The sequence below is a fragment of the Bombyx mandarina genome, chromosome 20 (assembly GCF_030267445.1).
Source record: "Bombyx mandarina strain Sakado chromosome 20, ASM3026744v2".
Taxonomy (NCBI): domain Eukaryota; kingdom Metazoa; phylum Arthropoda; class Insecta; order Lepidoptera; family Bombycidae; genus Bombyx; species Bombyx mandarina.
The window spans coordinates 6,051,812-6,078,985 of NC_143226.1; the positions used below are offsets into that span (position 1 = coordinate 6,051,812).

The 27,174-nt window shown below is 42.5% G+C and overlaps 1 protein-coding gene across 2 annotated transcripts; it reads right to left on the reverse strand.

Moving 5' to 3' along the window:
* Positions 1–289: 289 nt before the first annotated feature.
* LOC114247901 (myrosinase 1-like) lies at positions 290–25,255 on the reverse strand. Of its 2 annotated transcripts, XM_089736153.1 has the most exons (13): positions 25,124–25,255; positions 24,078–24,184; positions 16,973–17,120; positions 16,086–16,252; positions 15,281–15,541; positions 14,265–14,353; positions 7,952–8,099; positions 7,004–7,167; positions 6,249–6,398; positions 5,642–5,733; positions 4,370–4,496; positions 1,405–1,449; positions 290–439 (listed from the first exon to the last, which is right to left on the reverse strand). In XM_089736153.1, the coding sequence occupies exons 1-13, from the start codon at positions 25,150–25,152 to the stop codon at positions 425–427; spliced, it is 1,542 nt and encodes a 513-aa protein (XP_089592279.1). In that variant the 5' UTR covers positions 25,153–25,255; the 3' UTR covers positions 290–424. The 2 variants fall into 2 exon arrangements, with proteins under 2 accessions (XP_089592279.1, XP_028036782.2); XM_028180981.2 differs by lacking the exon at positions 290–439 and having other exon boundaries at positions 1,040–1,449.
* Between the last annotated feature and the right edge of the window lie 1,919 nt (positions 25,256–27,174).

Genomic DNA, 27,174 nt, shown 5'->3' on the forward strand with positions numbered 1-27,174 from the left:
TTTTTCTATAGTCTTTCGTTCTCGTCCCTTGGTACTAAGATAGGTACCACAACATACTGTTACGCGCTGGGGTTCGGGATAAATAAAAATTCTACCAACGTACAAGTTAACACTATATTAGCACTTAGAACACTCACAGAACACTTAAAAAATTTTTAATTCATTTCTTCCGCTTCGCTTCAGGTGATCTGTTCGCTGTTTCGATTACTAACTAATTCATGCCATCTCGGAAACGCTTTTATAGTCGATACGACATCCCTATATTTATCGAGAGCATTCCTCACAAGTCGAGTATTTTCGATGCGTGTTTCCGCTAGCTGACAATAGATGGCGTTGTACTTCTCGATGGTTTATTACTAGATACTCTGACATTTGTTTCGGCTATTCGGCGATAGATGACGTTACTCTTACGGGCGTAACAATACTATCGCCACCAAACCTACAAAAACAAGCCACCGTAACACCATTAAAATTTTTGAAGTGAAACTTCTTTAGACGCATGAGGGTACAATTTTTACAGATGTAACGTCACGCAGGTATGCAACGGAAGTATCGAAAAAGAGACAGAGAACGATCGAGACCGATTGAGAGAGAGTAAGACAGGGCGAACGTAGCATGAAGCAACTAGCCATGGAGTGAGAGTAGGGGGCAAGCAAGTGAGAAAGATCGAGAGAAAAAGTGAGACAGAATGCTCAGTTCCTACATACTTTAAAACATACGTATAAAGTATTTTATTTTTAATACAGCGCCATCTGTGAGATGTTTTAATACTAACGTGTGTATGAAGCCTCTTGTAGTGAATTTTAATTTAGGATATACGTGAAGTTAAAATATCAATTCACAGAGGGCGCTACCTCATACTATAAAAGGTGATTTACAATTATTTACTAATGACAAAATTTTACTAATAATATACTAAGACATTTAGGATAATTGTATTTTAATTTTTGAAGGTTTCACTTCTAACACGTGTGAATTGCACACATGTTATTTTTTTTTTATAGAAATCGTCTCAAGGGTTTCTAAATTAAAACGACAATTCAGACAGACAGACAGATTTTTAATAACACAATAGACTAAAATAACTCAATAAGCTAATCATAAATTTGATCACGTCAAACTAAGCACCTGTTTCATCGAATTACGTTAAATATTATGGTTTATCGTTTTGTATGATCTGTGACTGATGTTCTAACGTTAAATGACGTCACACGTGATGTTTTCTAAAGTTTCTAAAAATCAGCATTTCCATAACTACGTCATTGATTAAACATAAAAAGCAAAACATCACATTCACGTGAAGACCAGAATTCACAATAATATAAAAGACGAAGCATTTACTTAAATAACGCTTAATGAATTGAAAGATCTACTTAGAATGAAGCAACTTAATAGAATAAGTACCGTTTGCATGTTATTGACTGGCGAAACGGAAGACTTGAAGGCTGCCTGGAAAAAAAAACACGAATTTAGCTTAGACGATGAAATGATAGCGTCTAAGTGACGTCATCACAAGCGATGACGATTATAAATGTAACTGCTGGTTTATTTATCTGTCACTAGATGTGTGTGTATCAAATACATGCATACAGCATGAATGTCGCTATCCACTGCGCGGAGGACAGAAGTGAATGGAAGAACATAGTCCTGACAAAAGTGCTCAGTAAAGATCACGACCCTCAGAACTGAGGTATACGACGCACGGAGGAGTATCAAATACATGGTAGGTGTGTAATGTTCTTTTTATTGATTTAATGTATTATCTATATATACCTAGTCAGGTCATAAGTATTGTCACACAGTAAAAACTTTTCTTTTAGAATGCTGGCCACAAAAAAGTTTATTGAATTCGAATTTCGAATTGTTCATGAAAATAAAAATGTATACTTTTAGAATTTTACTCATTTTTAAATATGGAGTGGACGCTTAAAGAAGACCGTGCTGCAGTTATTGCGTTACATCGTTGCGGTTACGCTCCAATTCAAATTTTTTAAATACTGAAAAATTTTAATATCACCAAAAGATTCGTTTATCGTACCATCAAACGATACAATGAAGACTCTAGTGTAGATGACAGGTCAAGAAGGGGTCGCCCTCGGTCTGTTAGGACTCCAGCAGTGATAAAAGCTGTGAAGGCGCGTATTCAAAGAAATCTCAAACGTAAGCAGAAACTGTTGGCCCTTCAGATGGGGTTAAGCAGAACCACGGTGAAAAGGGTGTTAAATAAAGACTTAGGGCTTCGGGCATATCGAAGAAAAACAGGACATCGTTTGAATGCTCGTCCAAAGGACCTGAGACTGAAGAGATGCCGCGCTTTGTTGAAGCGGTACGCGGGAAAAAAATATCGGGAAATTCTTTTTTCTGATGAAAAAATTTTTACCGTAGAAGAGAGCTACAACAAACAAAATGATAAGGTGTACGCACACAGTAGCGAAGAAGCGAGCAACCGTATTCCGCGTGTCCAACGAGGTCATTTTCCATCCTCGCTCATGGTATGGTTGGGAGTTTCTTATTGGGGCTTAACAGAGGTACATTTTTGTGAGAAAGGTGTAAAAACGAATGCAGTTGTGTATCAAAATATGTCCTGACGAACCTTGTGGAACCTGTTTCTCATACCATGTTCAATAACAGGCACTGCGTATTCCAATAAGATTCGGTGCCAGCTCATAGAGCGAAGAGCACACAAGACTGGCTGGCGGCGCGTGAAATCGACTTCATCCGGGACGAAGACTGGCCCTCCTCCAGTCCAGATTTGAATCCGTTAGATTACAAGATATGGCAACACTTGGAGGAAAAGGCGTGCTCAAAGCCTCATCCCAATTTGGAGTCACTCAAGACATCCTTGATTAAGGCAGCCGCCGATTTTGACATGGACCTCGTTCGTGCTGCGATAGACGAGTGGCCGCGCAGATTGAAGGCCTGTATTCAAAATCACGGATTTTATTTTGAATAAATTTTAGTGTCATAAGAATCTATGTTTTGTTAAGTTCATTTTGGTATATGAATGGTTACATAATAAATAAACTTGTTTCAATTATTTTACATTAAACATGTGACAGAATTTATGACCTGACTAGGTATATATAAAAATCAATTGCTGTTCGTTAGCCTCGCTAAAGCTCGAGAACGGCTGGACCGATTTGGCTGATTTTGGTCTAGAATTATTTGTGGAGGTCCAGAGAAAGTTTAAAAGGTAGATAAATAAGAAAATGCTCGGAGTTAAATAAAAATAACAATTTTCTTTTCCCTTTGATGTGTACCCCGTCAGACGGATTCCTTTTGTTTCTTTTAAGTTTATTTTATACAAAAGTTTTTATTTATCGATTGAGGCACTACGAAGTCTGCCGGATCAGCTAGTTAATGTTTTTTTTTTTTAATATTAACATTCTGCACTCTTTCTCTGTATTCTCTAGGTTAAGTGTGGGAAATTTCATGCACCTCCGTCCGCGCAATTTTCGTAAAAAGGGGTTCAAAGTTTTTGCTTCACGTATTATTATATAGATATATCTAGAACAGTGCTTCCCAAACTTATTTCTTTCCGTACCACTTAACAAAACTCTTCATTAACGAGGAACCCTCCCCTGATGATAGGTACTTCTAAAAATATGTCTCGTTTCTCTCAAGGTCTAGTCGGTTTATTTTTATTCAGTAAGGTTCAGGTTGTAAGGTTAATTTTAAACTACACATTGTAGACAATACCTAAATAACCTTTCAGAATGTTTATATAAGTTGAGCGTTAGTAAGTTAACCAATATAATTTTCATCCCTAACGGGATCCCGTGTTTCCCCGTCATAAGGCGTCCTCGGCAGGAACTGCAAGTCTAGTTGAAGTGTTACCCGCTGGGAGCCCTGCCTCCTCCGAGCAGATTTCCATCTCGAGTGGATATATTATTATGATGTCGGGAAAGACAGGGTGATTGATGGGATTTAGTTGGTCGTCCGTTTAGAGTCCGACATTTTTATTTATTTTTTGCTTAGATAGGTGGACGAGCTCACAGCCCACCTGGTGTTAAGCGGTTACTGGAACCCATAGACATCTACAACGTAAATGCGCTACCCACCTCGAGATATAAGTTCTAAGGTCTCAGTATAGTTACAACGGCTGCCCCACCCTTCAAACCGAAACGCATCACTGCTTCACGGCTGAAATAGGCAGAGTGGTGGTACCTACCTGTGCGGACTCACGAGAGGTCCTACCTGGGCCTACATAGCTTGCCCTGATCCCCATCGGCCGGGTATCCGTAAAAGGTAAAGTTCTCAAAGTTAAAAAGTGACACGCGTACAGGTTGGGTATCACTGGTTAAGATGTACTCAAAAGTCCTCATAGCCTCAAGTTGAACTTTTCGTGGTGACGTCATCGATATCTTACCTTACTCGGTATAGGAACGTCAAGTGAATGTGCCCTGATGATGCTCGAGTAGTAGTGAGCTGATGCTTTTGGCGTCCGCGTTCGTTTTGGAGACGAAAAATCCACGTCGTAAAGACCGAATTTTGCCCTGAAATATATTGCATTTTTTTACGTCTATCCACAACCTGCCTACAAAGAATGTTGCGGTATTTTGGTCATGTTGCACGCAAGGACACCAGCAGTTTGGAACGCCTTGTGGTGGCCGGTCAAATAGAGGGAAAAAGGCCTAGGGGTAGAGGTTCCAAACCATGGGCGGACCAAATAGGGGAGGAACTGAGGGTATCTGTCAGCGACGCACTCCACCAAGCTGCAAAACTGGATCGCGGAGTCGCGATCCTCAGCAGTGAGGGATCGATCGAAGAAAGAGAGAGTGGTTTAATTTCATTACCCATTCTTCTCTTAGCTGGACAAGAAAAGCCGAGGGCTGTGTTCACGGGGGAGAAATTAGAAAGGCCTACGTCCAGCAGTAGACTGCTATAAGCTGATGATGATAATGATGATGATACTAATTTGGCGCAGCCTTAAAACTAAAGCAAACATTATTATGTCATCTATTGAAATGAAAGCATAAATATATTCTTCAATACATTTATACCTTCCTATAGCTCGATACTTTATAACATGGTTCCACTCTAAGTTAAAAAGAAAAAATCCCGATAACCCTTTTATAACACGGTTCTTCTACAAAACGGTTTCATTCGGAAAAATTGCTCTCCTTTTTGTATTGTCTTCAAGTCTCATATAACACGACTTCGCACAACACGGTACTGTGTAGGAACGTATCTATCATGTCATAGGAAAGCTACATGTATCAGAAGAAGCTGACTTACGCGTGCTGGTATGTCAAATTAACTGCCAAAAACCTCTCCTGAAGTTCTAGATCCAAGCTTCCATAGTGACAGTTCCATAGACAGTTTTTCTCGAGAGATGGGTCCAAGTGTTATTGACCTACGCCCTACTTACTCGTTTATATGTGAAGTAGACTTTACGCAACTTCATCTATTTGGTAACATTAATGGAAGACAGCGGCTTGGCTCTGCCCCTGGCATTGCTCACGCTGATAAGCAACGGTAATCACTCACCATCAAGTTGGCCGTATGCTCGTCTGCCTACAAGGGCCATAAAAAACGACATCCCAAGTACAACCCAAGAGAAAGACCCAAACTACATCGTACAGTACATTCACGCTGCAACCTTACAAACTATTATCTCTTAATACATGCAAGTACTCACTGATATCCCTCTGACCATTCAAAGTTATCCATCATTGTCCAAGCGGTGTAACCGGTCACGTTGATTCCATCCTCTTTAATAGCGAGTAGTATCTGCGAGAGCGAAGTTAACGTTTGAACGGTAGTCGGAGCTTAACGCGGTCTTCCGTATCTCCCTTGCGGTGGACTAAGAAAGACCTAGTCTTCTCAGTCGTGCACAGGCCGTAACTTCAATTTGATAAGTGTATTAGTGGTTTATTTAAGATGTCGTTTTAAAAATACGGCCAACGTACTCGTATTGTGCCAAGCTACACGACTATAATACCTTGGTTCGTATTTATGTACCAATATTTCATTGAACTTCCAGTATGAGAGACTGGTGTAATGAAAATTCAACAGGCACCAGCAACCGGGTGTCAAAGCTCACGGCCTTTCTGATGTTAAGACCATAGACCTTAAGACATGAGTGCGAAGACTCAAATTACATTATACAACAGTTTTCCACTCTTCAATCCGGAACGCATGATTTCTTCGCGGCAGAAATAGGTAGAGTTGTCGTACTTACACGTGCGCTCTTATAACGTTGCCAGCAAAAAAAAACTATTGGCTATGAGAGTCTGTAAACATGCCTGTTCCAAGTGTTGCTTGTAGTACATTATCCTATTTATATCGTTGAATCCTGGTTTATCGGGATATCCATTTTCCGTGATAATGAATTTTAATGCACCATATTTATTCGATAGCCATTGCAGCTGACGCCTTAAGCCTTCGGGATACACCTGGATAATGTAATATTGAATTATAGTTGGATTCTCATTCCTAGAGTTTAGAATTAGCGCAATGTCCTAACTCTCTAAGGATACCGCACCGTCTCCTTGGAGGCCGTGTGCATTCTTGCCGAGTTTTCCTTTTTAATCTGAAGGCGGAAACGCTTGCGGCCCATAATGGGTGACGACGGTGGTGACGATGCGATACGTGTGAGCCACGTCCCAGCCTTAGGGTCATCAGGGTTTCGTCTCGGACAAGGAGCCGGCTTCAAGCGTGAGTGAAGGGGAGTCGTTTAGTCGTCATCCATAAAGGCCAAGATCAGCCGTGGCCTTTACCCTTGACCGTCTACCGGAAACCGGATCCCATATATCCCGCACACTTTCCAAGCGCAGAAACTTCGCAGGAGTTTCGGTACCAAGGCCGAAAATAAATTTAGGATAAGAATATAATACAATTGAGGCTTAGACCTCATGTACCATATCATACCTTTAGGTTGTCTAGGAGCTCCAATAGCCACTTCGCATTAATTGGGCCACTATCTCCTGAGATAACGGCTTGCATCGAGCCATGAAATATTATTTTGTACAATCAATGTGTTATAAGGGACATCACATACCGCAAACCAATAAGATTCACCAAGTTTCCACTTTGGGTCCATAATCAGCTTGGCATTCAGAACTGGTGCATCTTGCATAGGCCAAGGACCCAAATTCTCACCGGGCTCAGCTTTCCGTACAAGTCTACTGGTGTAGTAATTAACTGCGAAGAAATCATAGGTGCCTGCAAAATAAAAACTTTAATCTAGCTATCTGAAGGGCCTATTGCGTACGAGTTGGAAATTTTATAAAAAATCGTTAATTCCAGTTCCAAGGATACCATTTCGTGGGAACGTAAAAAAGTATTGTCACAATATTTCTTTCCAAATCACTATAGCTAATAATTGCAGAGATGCTGATGGTACCCAAAAATAAAGACGAGAAAAATAAGTATAAGGACAATGAAAAACTGACAGCACCATGGTAATTTAAAGAGGTCTGCATTCATCCAGAAGATTATGCTATTCATGGTGCTTTTTGGTGTAGTTGGGAAACCTGACCGTCTTCCTACTGTCAACAGTCACCAGTGCCCGTGAAAAACATATAAACGTAATGCGTTTCGGTTTGAAGGGTGGAGCAGCTGTTGTAACTATACTGAGACCTTAGAACTTATATCTCAAGGTGGGTGGCGCATTAACGTTGTGGATGTCTATGGGCTCCAGTAACCACTTAACACCAGGTGGTCTGTGAGCTCGTCCATCCATCTTAGCAATAAAAAATAAATAAAGAAAACACCTGTAAAATATGAACAGCAATATATATAAGTCCATAGATAAATACACTTAATATTCAACTCAAGTTGTGCACTAGGCGCTTTATCCATTAGGTCAAATGGTGGCCGCAATCAAACCACTCAGCATATTTAGTTTATCGAAGTAGACGATCGCATATAATTGACCTGACAAATAGATTCGGGCTATATCATTTCAATGTTAGTAAATTGAATACTATTAATGATTTAACATTACCTTTAATTAGTTCAATCTCGTTTTTTGTTAACTGCGGCAAGTTCGATCTCTGATACCCTTGCTTTTCGCTGCTCTCTTTTAAAACTTGAAGAATTCCTGGTGGAAAGCCACCTTCTTTTGAGTAAATTGGATGCGTGTAACGACCGTTCTGATAAAAGGAAGAAATTATTGAATTTAGTAGGCTTTTGATCACAAATTAGTCATGCTCTTAATCCAACAATTTCCATGTTCCATCTGACGAAGCGTGTTGCGGATAATAATATGTTTAAAAAATGTGTTATTTTATTATTGCGAAAAATAAAGATCAATTGAATTTTTAATATATTATAGATATTTCCATGTTTATCATTTATTCAGTTTTCGCTACTTAACAACAGATGGCGTTACTCGTACCGGCATAACTCTTTCCAGCATCCATTTTCATTTCTGTAGCTTACCATCTGTCTGACTTGAAACTTTTCTGAGCGCTACTTGTCCCCTGCATATCTTTTTTCAGACGAGGGGTGAGGAGAGTCCTCCGCGGCAAGGAGCTTTTTGATTTTAATCATGGTGTTGCTGATACCCACCGATTTGATTGACTGATTATCACATTATGACTGATTGTCATGTTTTTTTTTTATGGCCCTTGTAGGCAGACGAGCATACGGCCCACCTGATGGTGAATGGATATTGTCGCCCATGGACTTCAGCAATGCCAGGGGCAGAGCCAAGCCGCTGCCTACCGCTTAGTACTCTCCAAAAGCCTCGTTTTATTAGGTCAAGTAAGCCAAATGTTGTAGTGACCTCTAAAGCAATGAAAATATAATAACTAGGCTTTATCACTCACATGATGAGGATGTAGTGATAATAGTGTGATAGTCAAAAATATGCGGATACGATTTTGAAGTTATTCGACGTGAGACTATAACGATATTTGATATTTGAGACTATAACGATAATTTTGGCGTGACAATGGCAATAAGACATACAATTGTGTTTCTTAAAGTTTACTTGTTTTTTTTTTTTTTTTTTTTTTTTTTCCTACCTATGCTGATAGCCTTGAGAGGCTATTTCAGCTTCGCCCTAACGTTAGTAGGTGAGCTCGCGGGGCTCAACCGGAGAGTTGCTAACACTGACCCTAGCAAGAGCAGTGCTTCGCAGAATCTACCACCGGATCGGAAACGCGACCCACTGAGAAGATCCGGCGAGAAACTCAGTGGGCTGTGTCTATGGGTTAGTTCGCTCGTCGAGCCCTTCGTCGCAAGCGACGGGTTCGACGAGGACGGTGACCGGTGCTTGTGGTGCCTAAAAGCACCGTTAATGGATCAGGAGGATCCGTAATGACGTGCTTTGGGCGACGTCGACGGTTTACCATTCGGTCTACTGGGTCGGGTATGTAATTTCCAGCGGCTACGATGAGAGGGTTCTCATGTCGTGCCGCCTTCTCAAAATGGCGCAGCGATGCCGACTGTAGATACTTACTAAAAGAGTCGAGCTCCAGGTCGTCGTGGAGATCCACATTCCTAAGGAACCAAGGCGCTCCGACGGCTATCCTGCAGAATCGTGATTGAATGACCTGAAGGGATTTCAAGTGGGTGCGGGCTGCGTGAGCGAACACTACGCTTGCATACGTCATGACGGGGCGTATACAAGTTTTGTAGAGAGTTACCTTATTACGGAGGGACAGTTTGCTTCGACTACAAAGCATTGGATAGAGTCGTCCTAGAATAAACGCGGCGCGGTCGCGTACCGTTTTTATATGGGGACGGAATGTCATCCCTCTGTCGAGGGTGACGCCTAGATATTTGACCTTCGAGACCCACGGTATGGGCTGGCCAAAGAGAGTGATGGGACTAACGGCGGAGGTGTTTGCGCGCCTACTACGGAGTGGGATGCTCGAAGTGATGTTCGGAGGGCGACCCCTTTTGAAGAGCACCGCTGCGCTTTTCGTGGGGTTGATGTCAATTCGCCACTTCCAGAACCACTGTCCCATGGTGGCTACTGCGATCTGGAGTCGCCGATGAAGCAGCGACATCTTCCTACACGAGTAGTAGATAGCCGTGTCATCGGCGAAGAGCGCTAGATGGGTCTCCGGAGACCGGGGTATATCATTGATATACAAACTAAATAATAACGGGGAGAGCGCGGAGCCTTGCGGGACTCCGGCGGTCAGTTGACGGGGACGAGAACGAGTTCCCTCTACTCGATATCGAAACGAACGGTTCGACAAGAAGTCTCGTATGATGAGCACGAGTCTGTCTGGCACTCCCATGTTGTACAGTTTATAAATTAAACCGTTGTGCCAGACTTTGTCGAACGCCTTCGCGATGTCGAAGAAGAGGGCGCCGGTCGGGATTTGTTTACGCCTATTTAGTCCTATCAGAATGTGCTCCGTGAGGCGGTGCACTTGTTGTACGCACGAGTGTTTAGAGCGGAATCCGAACTGTTCGTCTATGAGAATTTTGTTCGCGGTAACAAAATCCCAGAGGCGTTTCCTAAGGAGCCGTTCGTAAATTTTTCCTATCGTCGAGAGGAGACTAATCGGACGGTAACTAGAAGTTTCGTTTCTCGGTTTGCCCGGCTTATGTATACCGATAACGTCCGCTTCTTTCCACACCGCCGGAAAGATGCAGTGCGTCATAGCGGCATTTAAAATTGTAGCCAACATTGCTATCAGTTGGACTGGCAAAAATTTTAGCGCGCGGTTGTGGATGCCGTCGGAGCCTGGTGCCTTCCTAGGTTGGAGGTTGTGGATCGCGTCTCTAACTTCGTCAGTGGTAATGGGGGGTAACGCGTCCGAGGGCGGCAGGGAAGCTCTGCGCTCGACCTCCCTGTCGACTAACTCGGTGTGTTCGGGGTCCGCGTGTTGAGTGCTGGTGGTGCACTGCTCTTGCAGTGCATCGGCCAGCAGCTCAGCCTTGTCATCGTCATCGAATGCCGGTGGTTGGCCTGAAGGGCGTAAGAGGGGAGGCATAGTAGCGGTAGTTTCGGATTTGAGAGTCCTAGCTAGTCGCCAGTATGCTTGGTGGGAGGGCGCGAGTTGTTCTAAATAACTATGCCAATTATCGTTACGCGCGTCGCTTAAGCGGGAGTGGACTTCGCGTTGTAGACGACGCATCTGAATCCGGTTTGAATGCGTGGGAAGGCGATCGTAGGCCCGGATTGCCGCGTTCCTAACTCTTAAGAGATTCCTAAGATCGGGGGACAGTCTGATGCGGTGGAAGCTGTCCTCCACATCGACTTCTTTTGAAGATCTAATGATCGCGGAAGAGATGTGATCGGTAATGATGTTTATGGATTCGACGGTGTCCTCGGGGGATGGATTCGAATCCGGGCCGTAAGGGAGGATTGGCGGAGCGGCGTCGGCTAGGCACGTGCCCAGCTTATTCCAATCCACCATGGTCCTCGTAACAGTGACTGGGTTGTGAGGGCGACCGAGCTGCATAACGACAGGTCGGTGGTCTGAGTCGAGCTCTGACATTGCTTCGATGGAACGCAAGCGCAGAGTTACGTTCCTAAGCAATGCCAGGTCTATAGTGCTCGGACGGAGCGCGATGTTATACGGATAACATGTTGGAGTTGGGGGACCGACTATTTCAAAGGTGAGGTCGTCTATAAACGCGTCGAGACGCCTACCGTTGACGTTTGTACGATGGCAGTTCCACCTAGTGTGGTGGCAATTTAGATCGCCTGCCAGGATGACAGAGTCTCCCATGCCGAACAGTGACTCGATGTCACTGCTCAGAAGGGGCTTGTCCGGGGGGAGATAAACGGATGCGATGACGATCGGCTGGTGTCCCGTCAGCGAGATACGGCACACGGACGCCTCGATATGTGAGAGCGAGGGAGTATCGAGAGGAACAACGTGCAGGGCCCGCCTATAGTAAATGGCAGTCCCGCCTTTGGAGGCGGTGAGTCTGTCATTCCTAACCATGACGTAATTCGCGACTTTCGGGTCGCGACGCGAGGGCTTCAGACAGGTTTCCTGCACTAATAGAATATCTACAAGATTATCGCGGAGGAATTCAAAAATTTGATCGCGTTGCCGCGCGAGTCCGTTAGCATTATAGAATGCTAACGTAAGGGAATACGGTTTTTCTCTACCTTTTTGCGCCATTGATTACCGGTAAAGATTTTATAACGTACGCGACACGGATTCGTAGACGTCCATGTGATCGAAAGCGGCCGCGAGCCGCTGTTCGGGGGTTACCGACCTACGTATCGCGTCTGCGAACGATCGCAGACGGTCGAAGTTGACCGCGGTGACGAAGTCACGCACGAGCGCGAAGTCGTTGACGGCAGAGGGTTGCGGGGGACGGAACGCGGGCGCGGGGCGAGGTGCGAGCAGGGGCTGGGGCGCGGGGCGTGTCACGAGCGGGGGCGGGGGTGCGGTTTCCGTTCCCGCCTTCGTATACGGCAGCGGCTTTTTCCACGCCGAGACCGTGGGAACTGCAGCCGGCACGAAGGCGGGTTTCGGCACTGAAGGTGCCGAAGTCTTTGGGCCGACGGTTCGCGGAGCTGGGTGGGTTGGACGTTTTCGCGGAGCCCTGGGACATCCACGGTAGTTCGCGGGGTGCCCTTGCTTAAGGCATAGGACACAGCTTGGAGGTTCGGTCGCGGTTTCCCTATCTCTAACGCAATCTAACGTAGCGTGATCGCCGAGGCATTTCACGCAGCGGGGGCGCGCGTGGCAATTACGCGCCGAGTGGCCATAGAGTTGGCACCTGTAGCACTGCCCGGGAGTGCCACGCTTATGGGGGGCTTCGATCGAGATCCCGGATAGGCCGCAAATTGTCGTGAGACATGCGATCTTCTTTTTGGCCTCCGGGGTGGGTTCTAACGCCACGAGTATCATATTATAGGGCTGTTTGCCCCGCCCGCTGTGCATCCGGTGCACACTAACTATCGGGAGGGCCTGAGCGGTCAGATCCTCTTTTATGTAGTCGATGTCGAGTTCTTTAGGGACTCCGCGTATTACTACGCGGAGCTCGCGGTCCTCCTGAAGAGCATAGGTGTGAAAACCTATGTTCTCCTTTCGGAGGTATGCTGAGAGGGCCCTATGGTCGCCCGGCGTTGCGACCTTTATCTGAATATAATTAATTTTATTTGCCTGAAGGGCCTGGGAAACGCGGTTCCACGCAGTTTTTTCCTGGAGAATCAGCGGGGGCGGGGCAGCTACTTTAGGAGCGGGCGCGGGTTTGGGACGCGGCGGTGGGGTTACGCGGCGAGCGGAGTCCGACTCCGGTGTCACGACTACCTGCGGGCGGGAGGCGGTCGCGGATTTGGTCTGCTTCGTCATGGAGCTCCGGGACTCCACGGCGCGAGTACGCTTTTTACCGCGCGTTACGGTTTGGAACCCATCCGAAGTTCCAGGCTGAGGGCTTGACGCGGATTCGAAATCCATCTCCGATTCGGTATCGGAGCCTGAACTTGAAACGATCGAGGTCGCGGCGGACGTAGCGCGTGATGACGTAACCGACGCGGGCGCGGGGTTGGGGGTAGCGCTAGGCGCTTCGTGAGTCGCATCGTAGGAACGTGCGCTCGAACTTGACGCGGCGGCGGGGGGTGCGCGGCGTGCCTCCGAGGCACGGTTGAAATACGCGGCGACGGACGCGGGGGGGGAGGGATTGCCACGGGAGGCCCTATAAGCTAGGTACTCGGCCCTAATTGACGGGTACCTATCCCGGAGGAACCCGACAATATCCCTAGCATCTTCTTGCTCCATTCTTCGTTCGGTCTTCTTGCCCGGGGGGGGCGGCCCCGGGACTTTTGTTGAACTCACCGAAAGGCGAGGCCCCGGATAGGATTTGTAACCCCCCTGTGCTGCAGGACAGCAAGGAGCAGGGGGGGGGGAATGCCTATGCCGTGAAAACGGCAATCGGCGGGGAAAAGGAAAGGAACCCGCTCGGGCTGTATAGTGCTACAGCAGGCAGAATCGCGAGCGGGGGTCTAGTCTTGAAAAAGACTGTTGTTTTGGGAAGGGTTAGGAAATCGCTAGCCTGTGAGTGCCACAGGAAGCCTGATCGTAGCGATTGGTTTTGCCTTGAAAAAGGCAGTTGGTAAAGGGTGGGTTCGCGGTTACAACACTTTAGCGCACAAAAATGGACTCCGAGACGCAGATCGCAAGCAACCAACGGATCGGAACGTCCGCACTACCGAATTGTAAGCACGATGTATTCACGGTCACTACACTGTCGAGCACAGCTGTGAGTTCAGAGACGCAGCTCGCAAGCGGGCCACGGATCGGAAAGCACGTCCGCGCACGACCGAGTCGTGAGCGAGAATGAGTCGTGAGCGAGAATGAGTTTACTTGGCTTACTTAAAAGGTACTTACAGTATTTTCCAGCAAAAGTTCAGTAATATTGGCATCTTCTTCGGAATACGGAAAATACCAGAATGGTTGATTGGAGACGGATAGTTCACCTGGAAATATATGTAATTGTTCTAGATATAGATAAGATGTATTGTGACAAGTTATCTTTTTGCGCACAGCTTCCATTTCTTTAACCACATTAAACCGAGAGTTTTTTTTTTTATTGCCCTTGTAGGCAGACGAGCATACGGCCCACCTGATGGTGAGTGGTTACCGTCGCCCATGGACTTCAGCAATGCCAGGGGCAGAGCCAAGCCGCTGCCTACTGCTTAATACTTTCCACAAGCCTCGTTTGAAGAAGGACATGTCATAGCGCTCGGGAAACACCGTGGAGGGGAGAGAGCTCATTCCATAGCCGGATGGTACGTGATACGTTCTGGATTCAGAGTGGGATGAAAGATAGCCTTTATTCTTTCTCAAGTTTCAAACTGTTTCTACAATGAACTTTGTCAAAACGGTAGTTCAGTAGCTTGGGCGTGAAAGCATACAACATAGTCGCATAGCATAAATAATGCTAGGGGTGGGATTTGCTAACAGCTGCCCGAGCTCCTCCGAAGGAGTCCTAATGACTCGAGAGCAGCTGCTTCGCGAATTAATCTATTAACGGATCGGAATCGCTACCCGCTGAGAAGATCTGGCGAGAAATTTAGTGGGCTGATGCATGGATTAGCTTGCACGTCGAACTCTTTGTCGAGTTCGACGAGTACGGTTACCGGGGTCCCTAAGCCTGCTCCTAGTGTTATAGCTGAAGGCGTCTAATGCAAAGGTTGTTCAATCTGATGGATCCCTCAGGAGCCCCCTACCTATTTGCCGGTAGCCTAAGAGGCTATTGTAGTTATGCCCGAACAATTTACCAACACTAGCCCTAGTAAGAGCACTGCCTCTAGAAGCTGCGACCGGATCGGAATCGCGATCTAGACAAGATCCGGCGATAAACTCAGCGGGCTAGTGCACGAACAAATTGACAAAAGACTTACCGTTATACATATGCCGAAATTCAGCATCATAAATCCGGTACGCCTTAGCGTGCGCCAGCAAGGTATGCTTATTGCAAAGGAACACTCCTACTTCCGGGTCGATAACTCCTGGCGCGGTGAAGCCCATACCGTACGCAGCTTCGCAGATTATAAACGGCTCGTTCACGGTAATCCAGGTCTTAACTCGATCTCCATAGAGCTTGAACGCGATCCGTGCGTATTCGGCGAACCAATCGCTCGAATAAGGATTAGCCCAACCTCCTGTACCAAATTTTATTAAAGTCAGGTCTAGAGGCCAATTGAGAAATAATAATCGAGATTACTGCCAAGATATGTTCGAAGTGGAAACTTCTTCAGCTCCATTTTGATTTAACAATGATACGAAAGGAGACAAGCTTATATATGTACGGGATTTGGAATAATTCTAAAATTTTAAATTTTAGAAAGGCTGACGCGTGTGATCTGATTTATGCAGGTCTTCGTCGTCGTGGCCTAAAAGATAAGACGCCCGGTACAATCGTATCAAGCGATGCATTGGAGTTCGAATCCCGCAGGCTGGTACCAATTTTTCTAATGAAATACGTACTTAACAAATGTTTACGATTGACTCCAACGGTGAAGGAATAACATCGTGTAATAAAAATCAAACCCGCAAAATGATAATTTGCGTAATTAGTGGACTCCTCTTTCTTTCTTTATTCTATTATTTAATACAGTAATAAAAGTTTTCAATTCGTGACGTTCAATCTAAAAGTAGATACCATAAGTATACTCCATAAAAAAAACAAGAACCTATAATAGTTACCGAAATCCTGTAGCTTCTGCGGCATGTCTTGATGATACAGAGAGACAAAAGGCTTAATTCCTCTCTCCAGTAACCCATCTATGAGATTATTGTAATATTTCTTTCCATCTTCGCTGATGTAATTCGAGAATCCGTTTGGTAGGAGACGTGACCAAGAAATAGAGAACCTAAGAGATGAAAAGATAATTTTTAATCTTGCTAGATGACACAACCAGGGTTATAAGCAGGGTATTACTTTCTCTTGGAAGTCGTTTCGTGAAGATGTCCCAATTACGTATTTTTTTTTAAACTTTAGCTTGCAAGATTTGAACCATAGTCGTAGGCCAATACCCAATAATGGATGCGTGTGGTCTGATGATGATTTTAATCTTATCACTGTACACACAGACGAGTCCGCTGGACATCTTATCCTATAAATTAAGGATGAGCAACACGCGATCCGCCACGCATTTCTAAAATTAAATTTATTTTATCGACACCCTAGACTCGACCCGTTTCTGTTCTTTTCTTGTTTATTTTTATCTTGCACTAAAATTTGTATAAGAAATCTTTACTTTTTTTTTATAGTTTTATATTTTTTCATTCTAATATTTTTTTATAAATAAAGTTTCATACATTATTAATAAGAGTTAATCTATGTACGGCCCGCCAAAATACATTTTTTTACTGGGGTGGGTACCGCCACCCCGCCTATTTCTGCCGTGAAGCAGTAATGCGTTTCGGTTTGAAGGGTGGGGCAGCCGTTGTAACTATACTGAGTCCTTAGAACTCATATCTCAACGTGGGTGACGACATTTACCCTATAGACGTCTATGGGCTCCCGTAACCACTTAACACTAGGCGGGCTGTGAGCTCGTCCGCCCATCTATCCAAAATAAAAATAAAACCTGTAAAAATGAAGACCCAATTCTGCTGCCATTTCAATGTCTCTCTCCCAGAGGTGATAGGAGTCGCAGGCCACATCGCCATTACTGCCGTCCAAGATTCTGTCCTTGTGTGTTCGAGTGAAACGATCCCAGATGCCTTCAGCTTTATCTGTTTAGGAAGAGATTTAGATTCTTTAGAAAATTAATTTACGATTCATTAACACTAGGAAAATCGCTTGACGAACGACTGAGAAAAGGTTCAGTTTGCTTAGCGAGAGTTTTTGAAGTTATACTTCTTTAGGCGCGTTATGAAAAATTGATGAGAGTGAAATTTTTCGATGTGAGCGCACCGTGACACAAAATTAACAGAATGAAGTTGCCCACTAAATCGCTCATTACAATACGACCGCCGTAACTTGGCGAGTCTGAATATAGCCGCAGGTGAAGTTTCGCGCATGTACACTCGTAAAAAAATGTGTTATTAGCATTCATTTTTTAGTAATATAAATGACAAAATTACTATTTAATATAATTCATACTAAATATTATTAAATTATTAACCTTAAATATTTATTATTAATTATTTAATATTTAAAAAAAAGGAATAAATTTAATAAAAATAAAGTATAACTTCTTACGCGCGTATATAAGTACACGCACCTTTTTTTTAATGTTCTCGACAGCGTAAAAGTTAACTTAAATTTGTATGGAGTTGAAACTCCTACGTTTGCCGCTAGGGGCGCTGTTCCAACTGCATACAAATTTGAGTTAACTTTACGCTATCGAGAATGTTAAAAAACTCGCACTAAGCACACAGATTGTGTTGCAAGCTAAAAACTAATGTTACGCGCTTGGGTTCGGGATAAATAAAAATCTGCCGAAGTGCAAATTACAAACTATATTAGTACTTAGAACACTTAAAACAGTCAACAAACTTCCGCTTCGCTTCAGGTGATCCATTCGCTGTTTCGCTTCGAGTAGTTCCGATTACGAACTCCCTGCGTTTTTATTTTATGATTGAAGGATTACTGGTGGCCCGGAGGCCTTTCCAGTTTCACCAGGACAGGTGGGCGAGCAAAGGCTCAGCCAGGAGGGGTGGGATTTGCTAACAGCTACCCGAGCGCCTCCGAAGGAGACCTAACAGCTCAAGAGCAGCTGCTTCGCGAATGAATCTACTACCGGATCGGAATCGCGACCCGCTGAGAAGATCCGGCGAGAAACTCAGCGAGCTGATTCACGGGTTAGGTTACACGGCGAACTCTTTGTCGAGTTCGACGAGTACGGTTACCGGGGTCCCTAAGCCTGCTCCTAGTGTTCGAGCTGAAGGCGTCTAATGCAAAGGTTATTGGATCTGATGGATCCGTAAGGACGTGGACTCCCTGCGTGCCACCACTGTAACGCTTTTATAGTCGAGACGAAATCCCTAGAATCGTCGAGAACATTCCTCACAAGTCGAGTACCTTCGATGTCTGTTTTCTGCTATCTGACAATAGATGGCGTTGTACTCCTCGATATTCGTTCGGCTACTCGGCGATAGATGGCGTTAGTCTTACCGGCGTAACACTAAGAATACGATAGACGTTGTAGTTTCCGTAATTGCTACTACATACTTGCTGATCCGGCTCACATGATTATCTACCGACTAGTAATTACGTTAAATAATTACAATTGTTTTTTGCGATTTTGAATCTTATTACACGATGTGATTTATTTCATCATCGTGATGGTTATTCGTGGATATACAAGTCCCATTATTATTTAATTACAATTACGTTTTGGTATTTGCTTTATAACATACATGTATACTTACTACTACTTATTACTTACTACTACTTATTACTTACATTATTTCCGACATTTCCAAAACTGTGTAAAAGTACTCTAGTAACTAACTGACCCGGCAGACTTCGTAGTGCCTCAATCGATAAATAAAAGACCTAAACTTTTGTATAAAATAAACTTAAAACAAACAAAAGGAATCCGTCCGACGGGGGACACATCATAGGAAAAACAAAATTGTTATTTTTATTTCATTCCGAGCATTTTCATATTTATCTACCTTTTAAACCTTCTCTGGACTTTCACAAATAATTCAAGATCAAAATTAGCGAAATCGGTCCAGCCGTTCTCGAGTTTTAGCGAGACTAACGAACAGCAATTCATTTTTATATTTTTTATTTTATTTATTTACATCAGATTTTGCATCCATATTACACTTCATTACACTGCTTTTACATTTCATTTATACTAGAATTAAATAAACATAATAACTACAATCTCGACTTAAACAAAAACAATAATAATAATAATAATAAAAACAAAAAAACAAATAATAATAATGAAACAAAAACTCAAAATTAACATGAAAACTACCTTAACCTTAATCTATATATATAGATAGATATTATTATTTTTAGCACAAAATGCGTAACAAATTGCGTAAGCCTTATTCTTTGTTTTCGAAGTGTTTTGATAATCATAATTATAATGTATTCATACGCCGAGGCAATTATTCACGACAGCCTTTAATGATGTAATTGAAATATTTTTTTTGTAGCGTAATAAAAAAAAAAACTATAAAACTGGTCGTGAATAGTTTTATAGATCTTTTATCTATCTATCTCTTAGGTTTATGGTTTTTCCTTTTAGATTTCGCCAATGTCAAGTGTATTTAATACTCTGCTTTCTATAGCGGGCTTCGTGAACGAGCAAGGTCACAGATATTCACTAAGAATTAAGTGAGTACGAACCTATTAACACAAAAAGACGCCATCAGTAACTACAATGTCTAGTCTATATATTAATACGTGAAGCAAAAACTTTGTATCCATTTTTACGAAAATTGCGCGGACGGAGGAGTATGAAATTTTCCACACTTATAGAGAATATAGAGAAAAAGTGCACAATGCTAATTTTTTTTTTAAATAATGCATAAAGATACAGTAAATCAATAAAGAAAACATTACACACACTACATACCATGTATTTGACGCACACACGCATGCATACTATTTATTGTCAAACTTTTGTTCTTGACGTATGTTGTCAAATTGAGAATAGATTAAATATTGTTTGTCTTGGTTAATATTTTTTATAGTATAGTCTTGGCGAAGTTTGTATAAAATACAATCATAATAGTGTACAAACTTACAATTCCAATTAATTATAGTCGATTTTCGACTACTGCGGGACCTCTAGTAAACTTAAATTGACGACCGATATTCCATGGAAACAATTTCTTTAAACAACTCTTCATTAAAATTCCACAAACACAATACTACAGAAAGACTACAAGACTAAATAAATATTACTATATAAACAAGCAAATACGGATCGACAATTGGAATACTTTTACGTAATATAACACGTACATAGGTACATAATATTACCATAAAAATTGTTACAAGGAAAACAGCGTTGTTTGCTAGTAGATGAGATAATATTTATTAATGCGGTGTGCGCTATTTCATACAACAAGCATTTAAAACAATGAGCTTATAAAGAATCTTCACTGCTCTTAATAAAATCAATATAACGCTTTCTCTTTTCTTTTTCCTGGATAAATTGGCTTTTATTTGCCTACTGGTTGTAGGACCTCTTGTGAGTCCGCGCGGCTAGGTACCACCGCCCTGCCTATTTCTGCCGTGCAGCAGTAATGCGTTTCGGTTTGAGGGGTAGGGCAGCCGTTGTAACTATACTGAGATCTTAGAACTTATATCTCAAGGTGGGTGGCGCATTTACGTTGTAGATGTCCATGGGCTCCAGTAACCACTTAACACCAGGTGGGCTGTGAGCTCGTCCACCCACCAAAGCAATAAAAAAAAATAACACCAGGTGGGCTGTGAGCTCGTCCACCCATCTAAGAAGTAAGCAATAAAAAAAAAACATGTTTTCAAAGTTTATAATGAATTTTTTTTTTATTTTTTTATTGCCCTTGTAGGCAGACGAGCATACGGCCCACCTGATGGTGAGTGGTTACCGTCGCCCATGGACTTCAGCAATGCCAGGGGCAGAGCCAAGCCGCTGCCTGAATGGCTCAGTGTTTTAAAAAAATACCTTGAAAACAAGTTTAGTTCAGCTATCACAATTAATTATACAGCCGTGTTTTTGCACGCAAGTGTACGAAACAATTTATATCGAATTAGTAAATCATAATAATTTTTGTCGTTTTCCTAAATTTTTTTTTTTTTCCGTTTATTGCCTAGATTACTGGAACCCATAGACATCTACAGCGTAAATGCGCCACACACCTTGAGATATAAGTCCTAAGTTCTCAGTATAGTTACAACGGCTGCCCCACCCCTCAAACCGAAACGCATTACTGCTTCACGGCAGAAATAGGCGGGGCGGTGGTACCTACCATTGCGGACTCACAATACGTCCTACCACCAGTAATTACACAAATTATAATATTCCATTGAATTAATATTTTCCATTGAAGCCGCCATAGATATAATCTAAACTAATATTGACCAAAAACAGCGTGTCGGTTTCTAAATAGCTTTATCATAATCTTTAAATCAATAGAAGATAAAGTGTAATGTTTATAATTTTCGGGCAATTAAACATGAAAATTAAATGATAAGCTATTAAGCCTGGCAATTCCAAAAGAGATTCTCAAAAGATTACATAACATAATATGTCGCTAATGTGTTTTACACGGCACATAATATCATTATCCTGTCCTTCTCCCAGTCACCTGGGGTCGGCGCAACATGTTTTCTCTTTCCATACTCTTCTATCATATACCATTTCTTCGCTCACTCCCCTCCTACCCATATCGTCTTTCACACAATCCATCCATTTCTTCTTAGGTCTACCTCTTCCTCTAAATCCTTCCACATTCATAGTTAACACTCTCTTAACAACCTCATTTTCATTTCGTCCCATCACATGTCCATACCACGGCATATAATAATGATAAAAAAATAATTAACGCGCAGGTCGATACTCCCTTGTGATGCACATGAAAAAGCATTTCTGAACCGCCTTTACTTAACGAATTCATGGATTATTAATTCACTAAAACTGATCTTACTAAAACGCAAAATATTTTTTTATTTAGATCTATAGTAAATAGTAACAAACTGTAAGTAATATAAGAATAACAAGCAACGCCATCTGGTAGCGTGGACACGAACGATCGAGATCTTTCCGGAAATGGCGCTCGATATCGAGCGAGGAACATTCTGGAAGGTTGAACGGGTGCAAGATGGTCCAGATACAGAGTATTTAAACGCGATCGTGAGCACCAACACCAAAACAGAACTCAAAAGTACGAAATGATAGTATACATCATCATCATCAGCCTTTATTTGCCCACTGCTGGACATAGGCCTTCCCCAATGCCTTCCACAGAATGCGGTCCTCCGCCTTCCCGCCGTGCGCACTATGTTGTAAATCCACCTGGTTGGAGGACGCTTACGCTCCTGTTACCCATCCGTGACCTCCGTTCGAGGACTTTCACCCCTCACCTAACGTCGCTGGCTCTACAAACGTGACCGGCCCATTGCTACTTTAGCCTTCTAACTTTGAGAGCTATGTCATCGACTTTGGTTCTCCGTCGAATTTCTTCTTTCCGGATTTTATCCCTTAGAGAAATACCGAGCATAGCTCTCTCCATCGACCATGTGCGACTCTTAACTTATAGGCCAGCCCCGCCGTCAGTGTCCAGGTTTTCTCGCCGTAGGTCATCGCGCATGATAGTATACGAAGTGAACATACTCGTGGTGGGGGGTCTTGTGAGCCTGGTTATTCCTGCTTATATCTGTCGTGAAGCAGCAACGCGTTACGGTTTAAAGGATGGAGCAGCCGCTGTACTGTAAAACTGAGATTTAGAACTCATGTCTCAATGAATTCTGGTAATCACTTAACACTAAGCAACAAAAAAAAGAAGAAAAGATTATACTGGAACTTTCTTTGTTGCCCTTGTAGGCCAACGGCCCAGCTGATGGTGTATGGTTACCGTCGCCCATGGACGTCAGCAATTCCAGGGACAGAGCCAAACCGCTGGCTACCGTTGAGTACTCTCCACAAGCCTCGTTTGAAGAAGGACATGTCATAGCGCTCGGGAAACACCTACTAGTACTTGTGACTGCTTGTGAGCATTTGATATATACTAATAATTTCTTTTTTTCTTAAATGAGTGTACGAGCTCACAGCCCACCTGGTGCTCAGTGGTTACTGGAGCCCATAGACATCTACGACGTAAATGCACCACCCACCTTGAGACATAAGTTCTAAGGTCTCCGGTATAGTTACAACGGCTACCCCACCTTTCAAACCGAAACGCATTACTGCTTCACGGCAGATATAAGCAGGGTGGTGGTACCTACCCGCGCGGACTCTCAAGAGGTCCTACCACCAGGAACGACATTCAATGAAGTACTCTGAGAAATCTCCTCACAATACCCGCCGTATCGAGGATAACTGCTTTCTGTATTCTTTATTTTATAGTATTCTTTCTTATTATTACTATTGAGTTTTCTAGTATTTTTCCGCCCTTCCCATTCCTTTAAAACCCATAGCCACATATCTAGCGTTCTAAATATATTCCCATTTACCTTTATCTGTTCTTAATCAATAGGTGTACACACAATATTCTTGTTTGTTACGGGTTGTGATCTAATCCTACACATATCTAATCTATTTATCTAATTCTACATCCCATATAATATATGTAAGATGCTTAGATATATAAACCCGAAAAGAACAAGTATACTGTGTGCACCTATTAAAGTATATTTATTAACTCGCTGACCCGGCAGACTTCGTAGTGCCTCAATCGATAAATAAAAGACCTAAACTTTTGTATAAAATAAACTTAAAACAAACAAAAGGAATCCGTCCGACGGGGGACACATCAACGGAAAAACAAAACTGTAATTTTTAATGAATTTCGACCATTTTCATATTTATCTACCTTTTAAACCTTCTCTGGACTTTCACAAATAATTCAAGATCAAAATTAGCGAAATCGGTCCAGCCGTTCTCGAGTTTTAGCGAGACTAACGAACAGCAATTCATTTATATATATAGAAGATAGATTAGGCGGTCATACGCGGATCAAAACCTTGCCAGGAAACGTTCCGGCTCTCCGAACATTTATGACTTCTATATATTTTACCTGATACATTCCAAGCGCCTTCGATCTGGTAGGACGAGGACGCAGCCCCAAACATGAAGCCAGGCGGAAAATGTAAATCGTTTAGACATAGTCCTTTAATCACGAACCTGTACAGAAAACAATCTTAATTCAGGGCACGATTTGAATTTGACAACCAGAGTATACAATTCCACCCTCCTAACCAAAGGCACGGCTGCTTCCTGGCAGGAATAGTCAGGATGATCCAATTCCCCGTACCACTAATTAGACAACGAATCAGACTGGTGTTTTCCGAGCACTATGACAAATGTCCTTCTTCAAACGGGGCTTGCGGAGAGTAAACGGTAGGCAGCGGCTTGGCTCTGCCCCTGGCATTGCTGACGTCCATGAGCGACGGTGACCACTTACCATCAGATGGGCTGTGTGCTCGTCTGCCTACAAAGTCAAAAAAAGACTAGACAATCCAATCCTTCAAGCCAAAACGCATGGCTGCTTCGAGGCTAAAATAGGCAGGATGGTGCAAACCGGTCTACTGCTATACAGATAACGAATTAGACTATACAATCCAATCCTTCAAGCCAAAACGCATGGCTGCTATGCGGCAGAAATAGGCAGGGTGATGGTGAAGGACCTCGGCTCTTCTCTTCTCCCCTTCTTCCTCTCAGGAGGCGCCGGAGTCCGACATAGCCCGGTCCGTTACCCCCCTCGGCCGGGTATCCGTAAATGGATTCCCCAGCGATAAAAAAAGGGTGGTGCAAACCGGTCTACCGCTACACAGACAACAAAATAGACTATACAATCCATCACTTCAAACCAAAACACATGGTTGCTATGCGGCAGAAATAGGATGGTCTACTCCCCTCTACCACTACTTAGACTCGAACCCAACAAACTATAACGTATGGTTGCTATGCGGCAGAAATAGACAGGATGATCCAATTCGCTCTACCACTACTTAGATAAGGAATCAGACTATACAAAAATGTGGTTACCATCTGATGATCGACCTGCTGCATGCTAATTTTTAAAGTACGAATTTTTTTTTTTTATTAATTAAATAAACTTACCCCAACACAACCACGATTAGAGACAACATCGTTGTGAATAAGTAACTAGCCAAGCCGAAGAAAATAAACTCGTAAAATAATTCATAATATCAACATAGATAGCATTTTGTACCGCGGCATCGCTCTTTTTTTATTTTCCTTACGTATTCACTGATAGCCATATTTATCTAATCGTACATCATAAGAGCCAGATTGGAATCGCAACCTATTGAGAAGATCCCTTTTAATAATATACTCAATGACTTACATATTGTGTACTTGTTATTGTACTACGTTACGCACGTAAATCTCAAAATAAATCATCCAACCAAAGCATTTACTGGTATTGTCTTTCTTTATGTTGTTCACGTTGGAAACTGTGTTTTGGTTCGTAGATTTAACACTGGGTGACGTGGTGTATATCTGCTCGAACAACCACCACTATCCTACTTCTGCCACACCTCAGCCATATGCTTTGAACAGTTTTATGGACCCAAGTAAGTGTAAGGACGTGTCTATGGCGTCGACGGTGACTGGCTCCTGCGTGAGCAGAAATCGCGGCGGCAACAATATGGCGATTATCATGACGGCTTATCGAAGTACCGTTCCGACGCTGACTTCATGTATTTCCGGATTGGTTCGAGGCCCAGGTCGTCGTGTAAGTCAACATTCCTCATGAACCACGGTGCTCCGATGGCTGAACAGCAAAAACGGGATTTTAGGGATTGGAGGGTGTCTATATGTGTGCGGGCCGCGTGAGGGAACACCACACTAGCGTATATCATGACACATGGGTCTTATCCAAGTTTTGTAAAGTGTAATCTCCTTCCAAAGGGAAATTTTCCTCCGCACACAGATCATAGGGTAGAGTCTGCCGAGAATAAACGCGGCACGGTCACGGATAGGCTTCATGTACATTATAACACTATTCCACTCAATAGGTTGATTATTTTTTTTAAATTTCAATCAACGTACAGACATTCATTATTCAGTTCGAGCATAGTTAATTTGGATGGGACATATTATGCTAATTTCAATTACATAAAATTTAAATAAACACTACACACGCAGGGTTTAATGAAAATTTATGGTTATAATTAATTTGTATAGATAAACGAGTTTAGCAAAAAATACAAGATAGTTTTAATTTTATCACTTGTTTTTACCGAAGGGCATACGCTTATATTTATTTAATAGTCTGAATTATCTTGTCGTTTAGCAAACCATTTATACTAGTGATATCCTGGTAGTCGAAAGTCGAATATAATTAATTGAAATATAAGTTTGTACACTTTTATGATTCTATTGTTAAAGACTATTACACTTCTAAAATAACAAATTTCGCCTACTACCTAATACTAAACTATAGAAAAATATTAATAAAGACAAACAATATTTAATCTATTCTCAATTCGACCACAGGCGTCAAGAACAAAAGTTTGACAATAAATAAATAGTATGCATGCGTGTGAGCATCAAATACATGGTAGTGTGTGTAATGTTTTTTTTTATTGATTTAAAGTATTTTTTAGGCATAATTTAAAAAAATATTAGCATTCGGCACTCCTTCTCTATATCATTATACTCTATAAGTGTGGGAAAGAAAAAATGATTTTATTGTAAAAAAAGCGTGGGGTGCTTTTCAGGATATTATCAAAATCACCCTTCTACTCATATCTGTTCATAAAATATTTATAACTACTGATACCATGCACCCCACGCTTTTTTTACAATAAAATCATTTTTTCTTACACTATTTTGATTCAAATTCATTAAAATTTATTTGCTTTTTTTTAGTTGGTTTTTCTACGCGCAATTTTCATAAAAAGGGATACAAAGTTTTTCCTTCACGTATTAATATATAGATATCATTATTTTATCTTCGATATGACATTACGAATATGAATTCGAACGGAATGAGGTGGCGTTGATTTTTACCACGTTACAGTGGTTTTTACGGATGTTCCGTTATAACTACTGAACCGTGCATCCGCTTGACTTGAACTTGGTATCCATGTAGAAAATACATGTACTTAATGGATAGGCTAATATTTATATGAGTGTTGGACTAC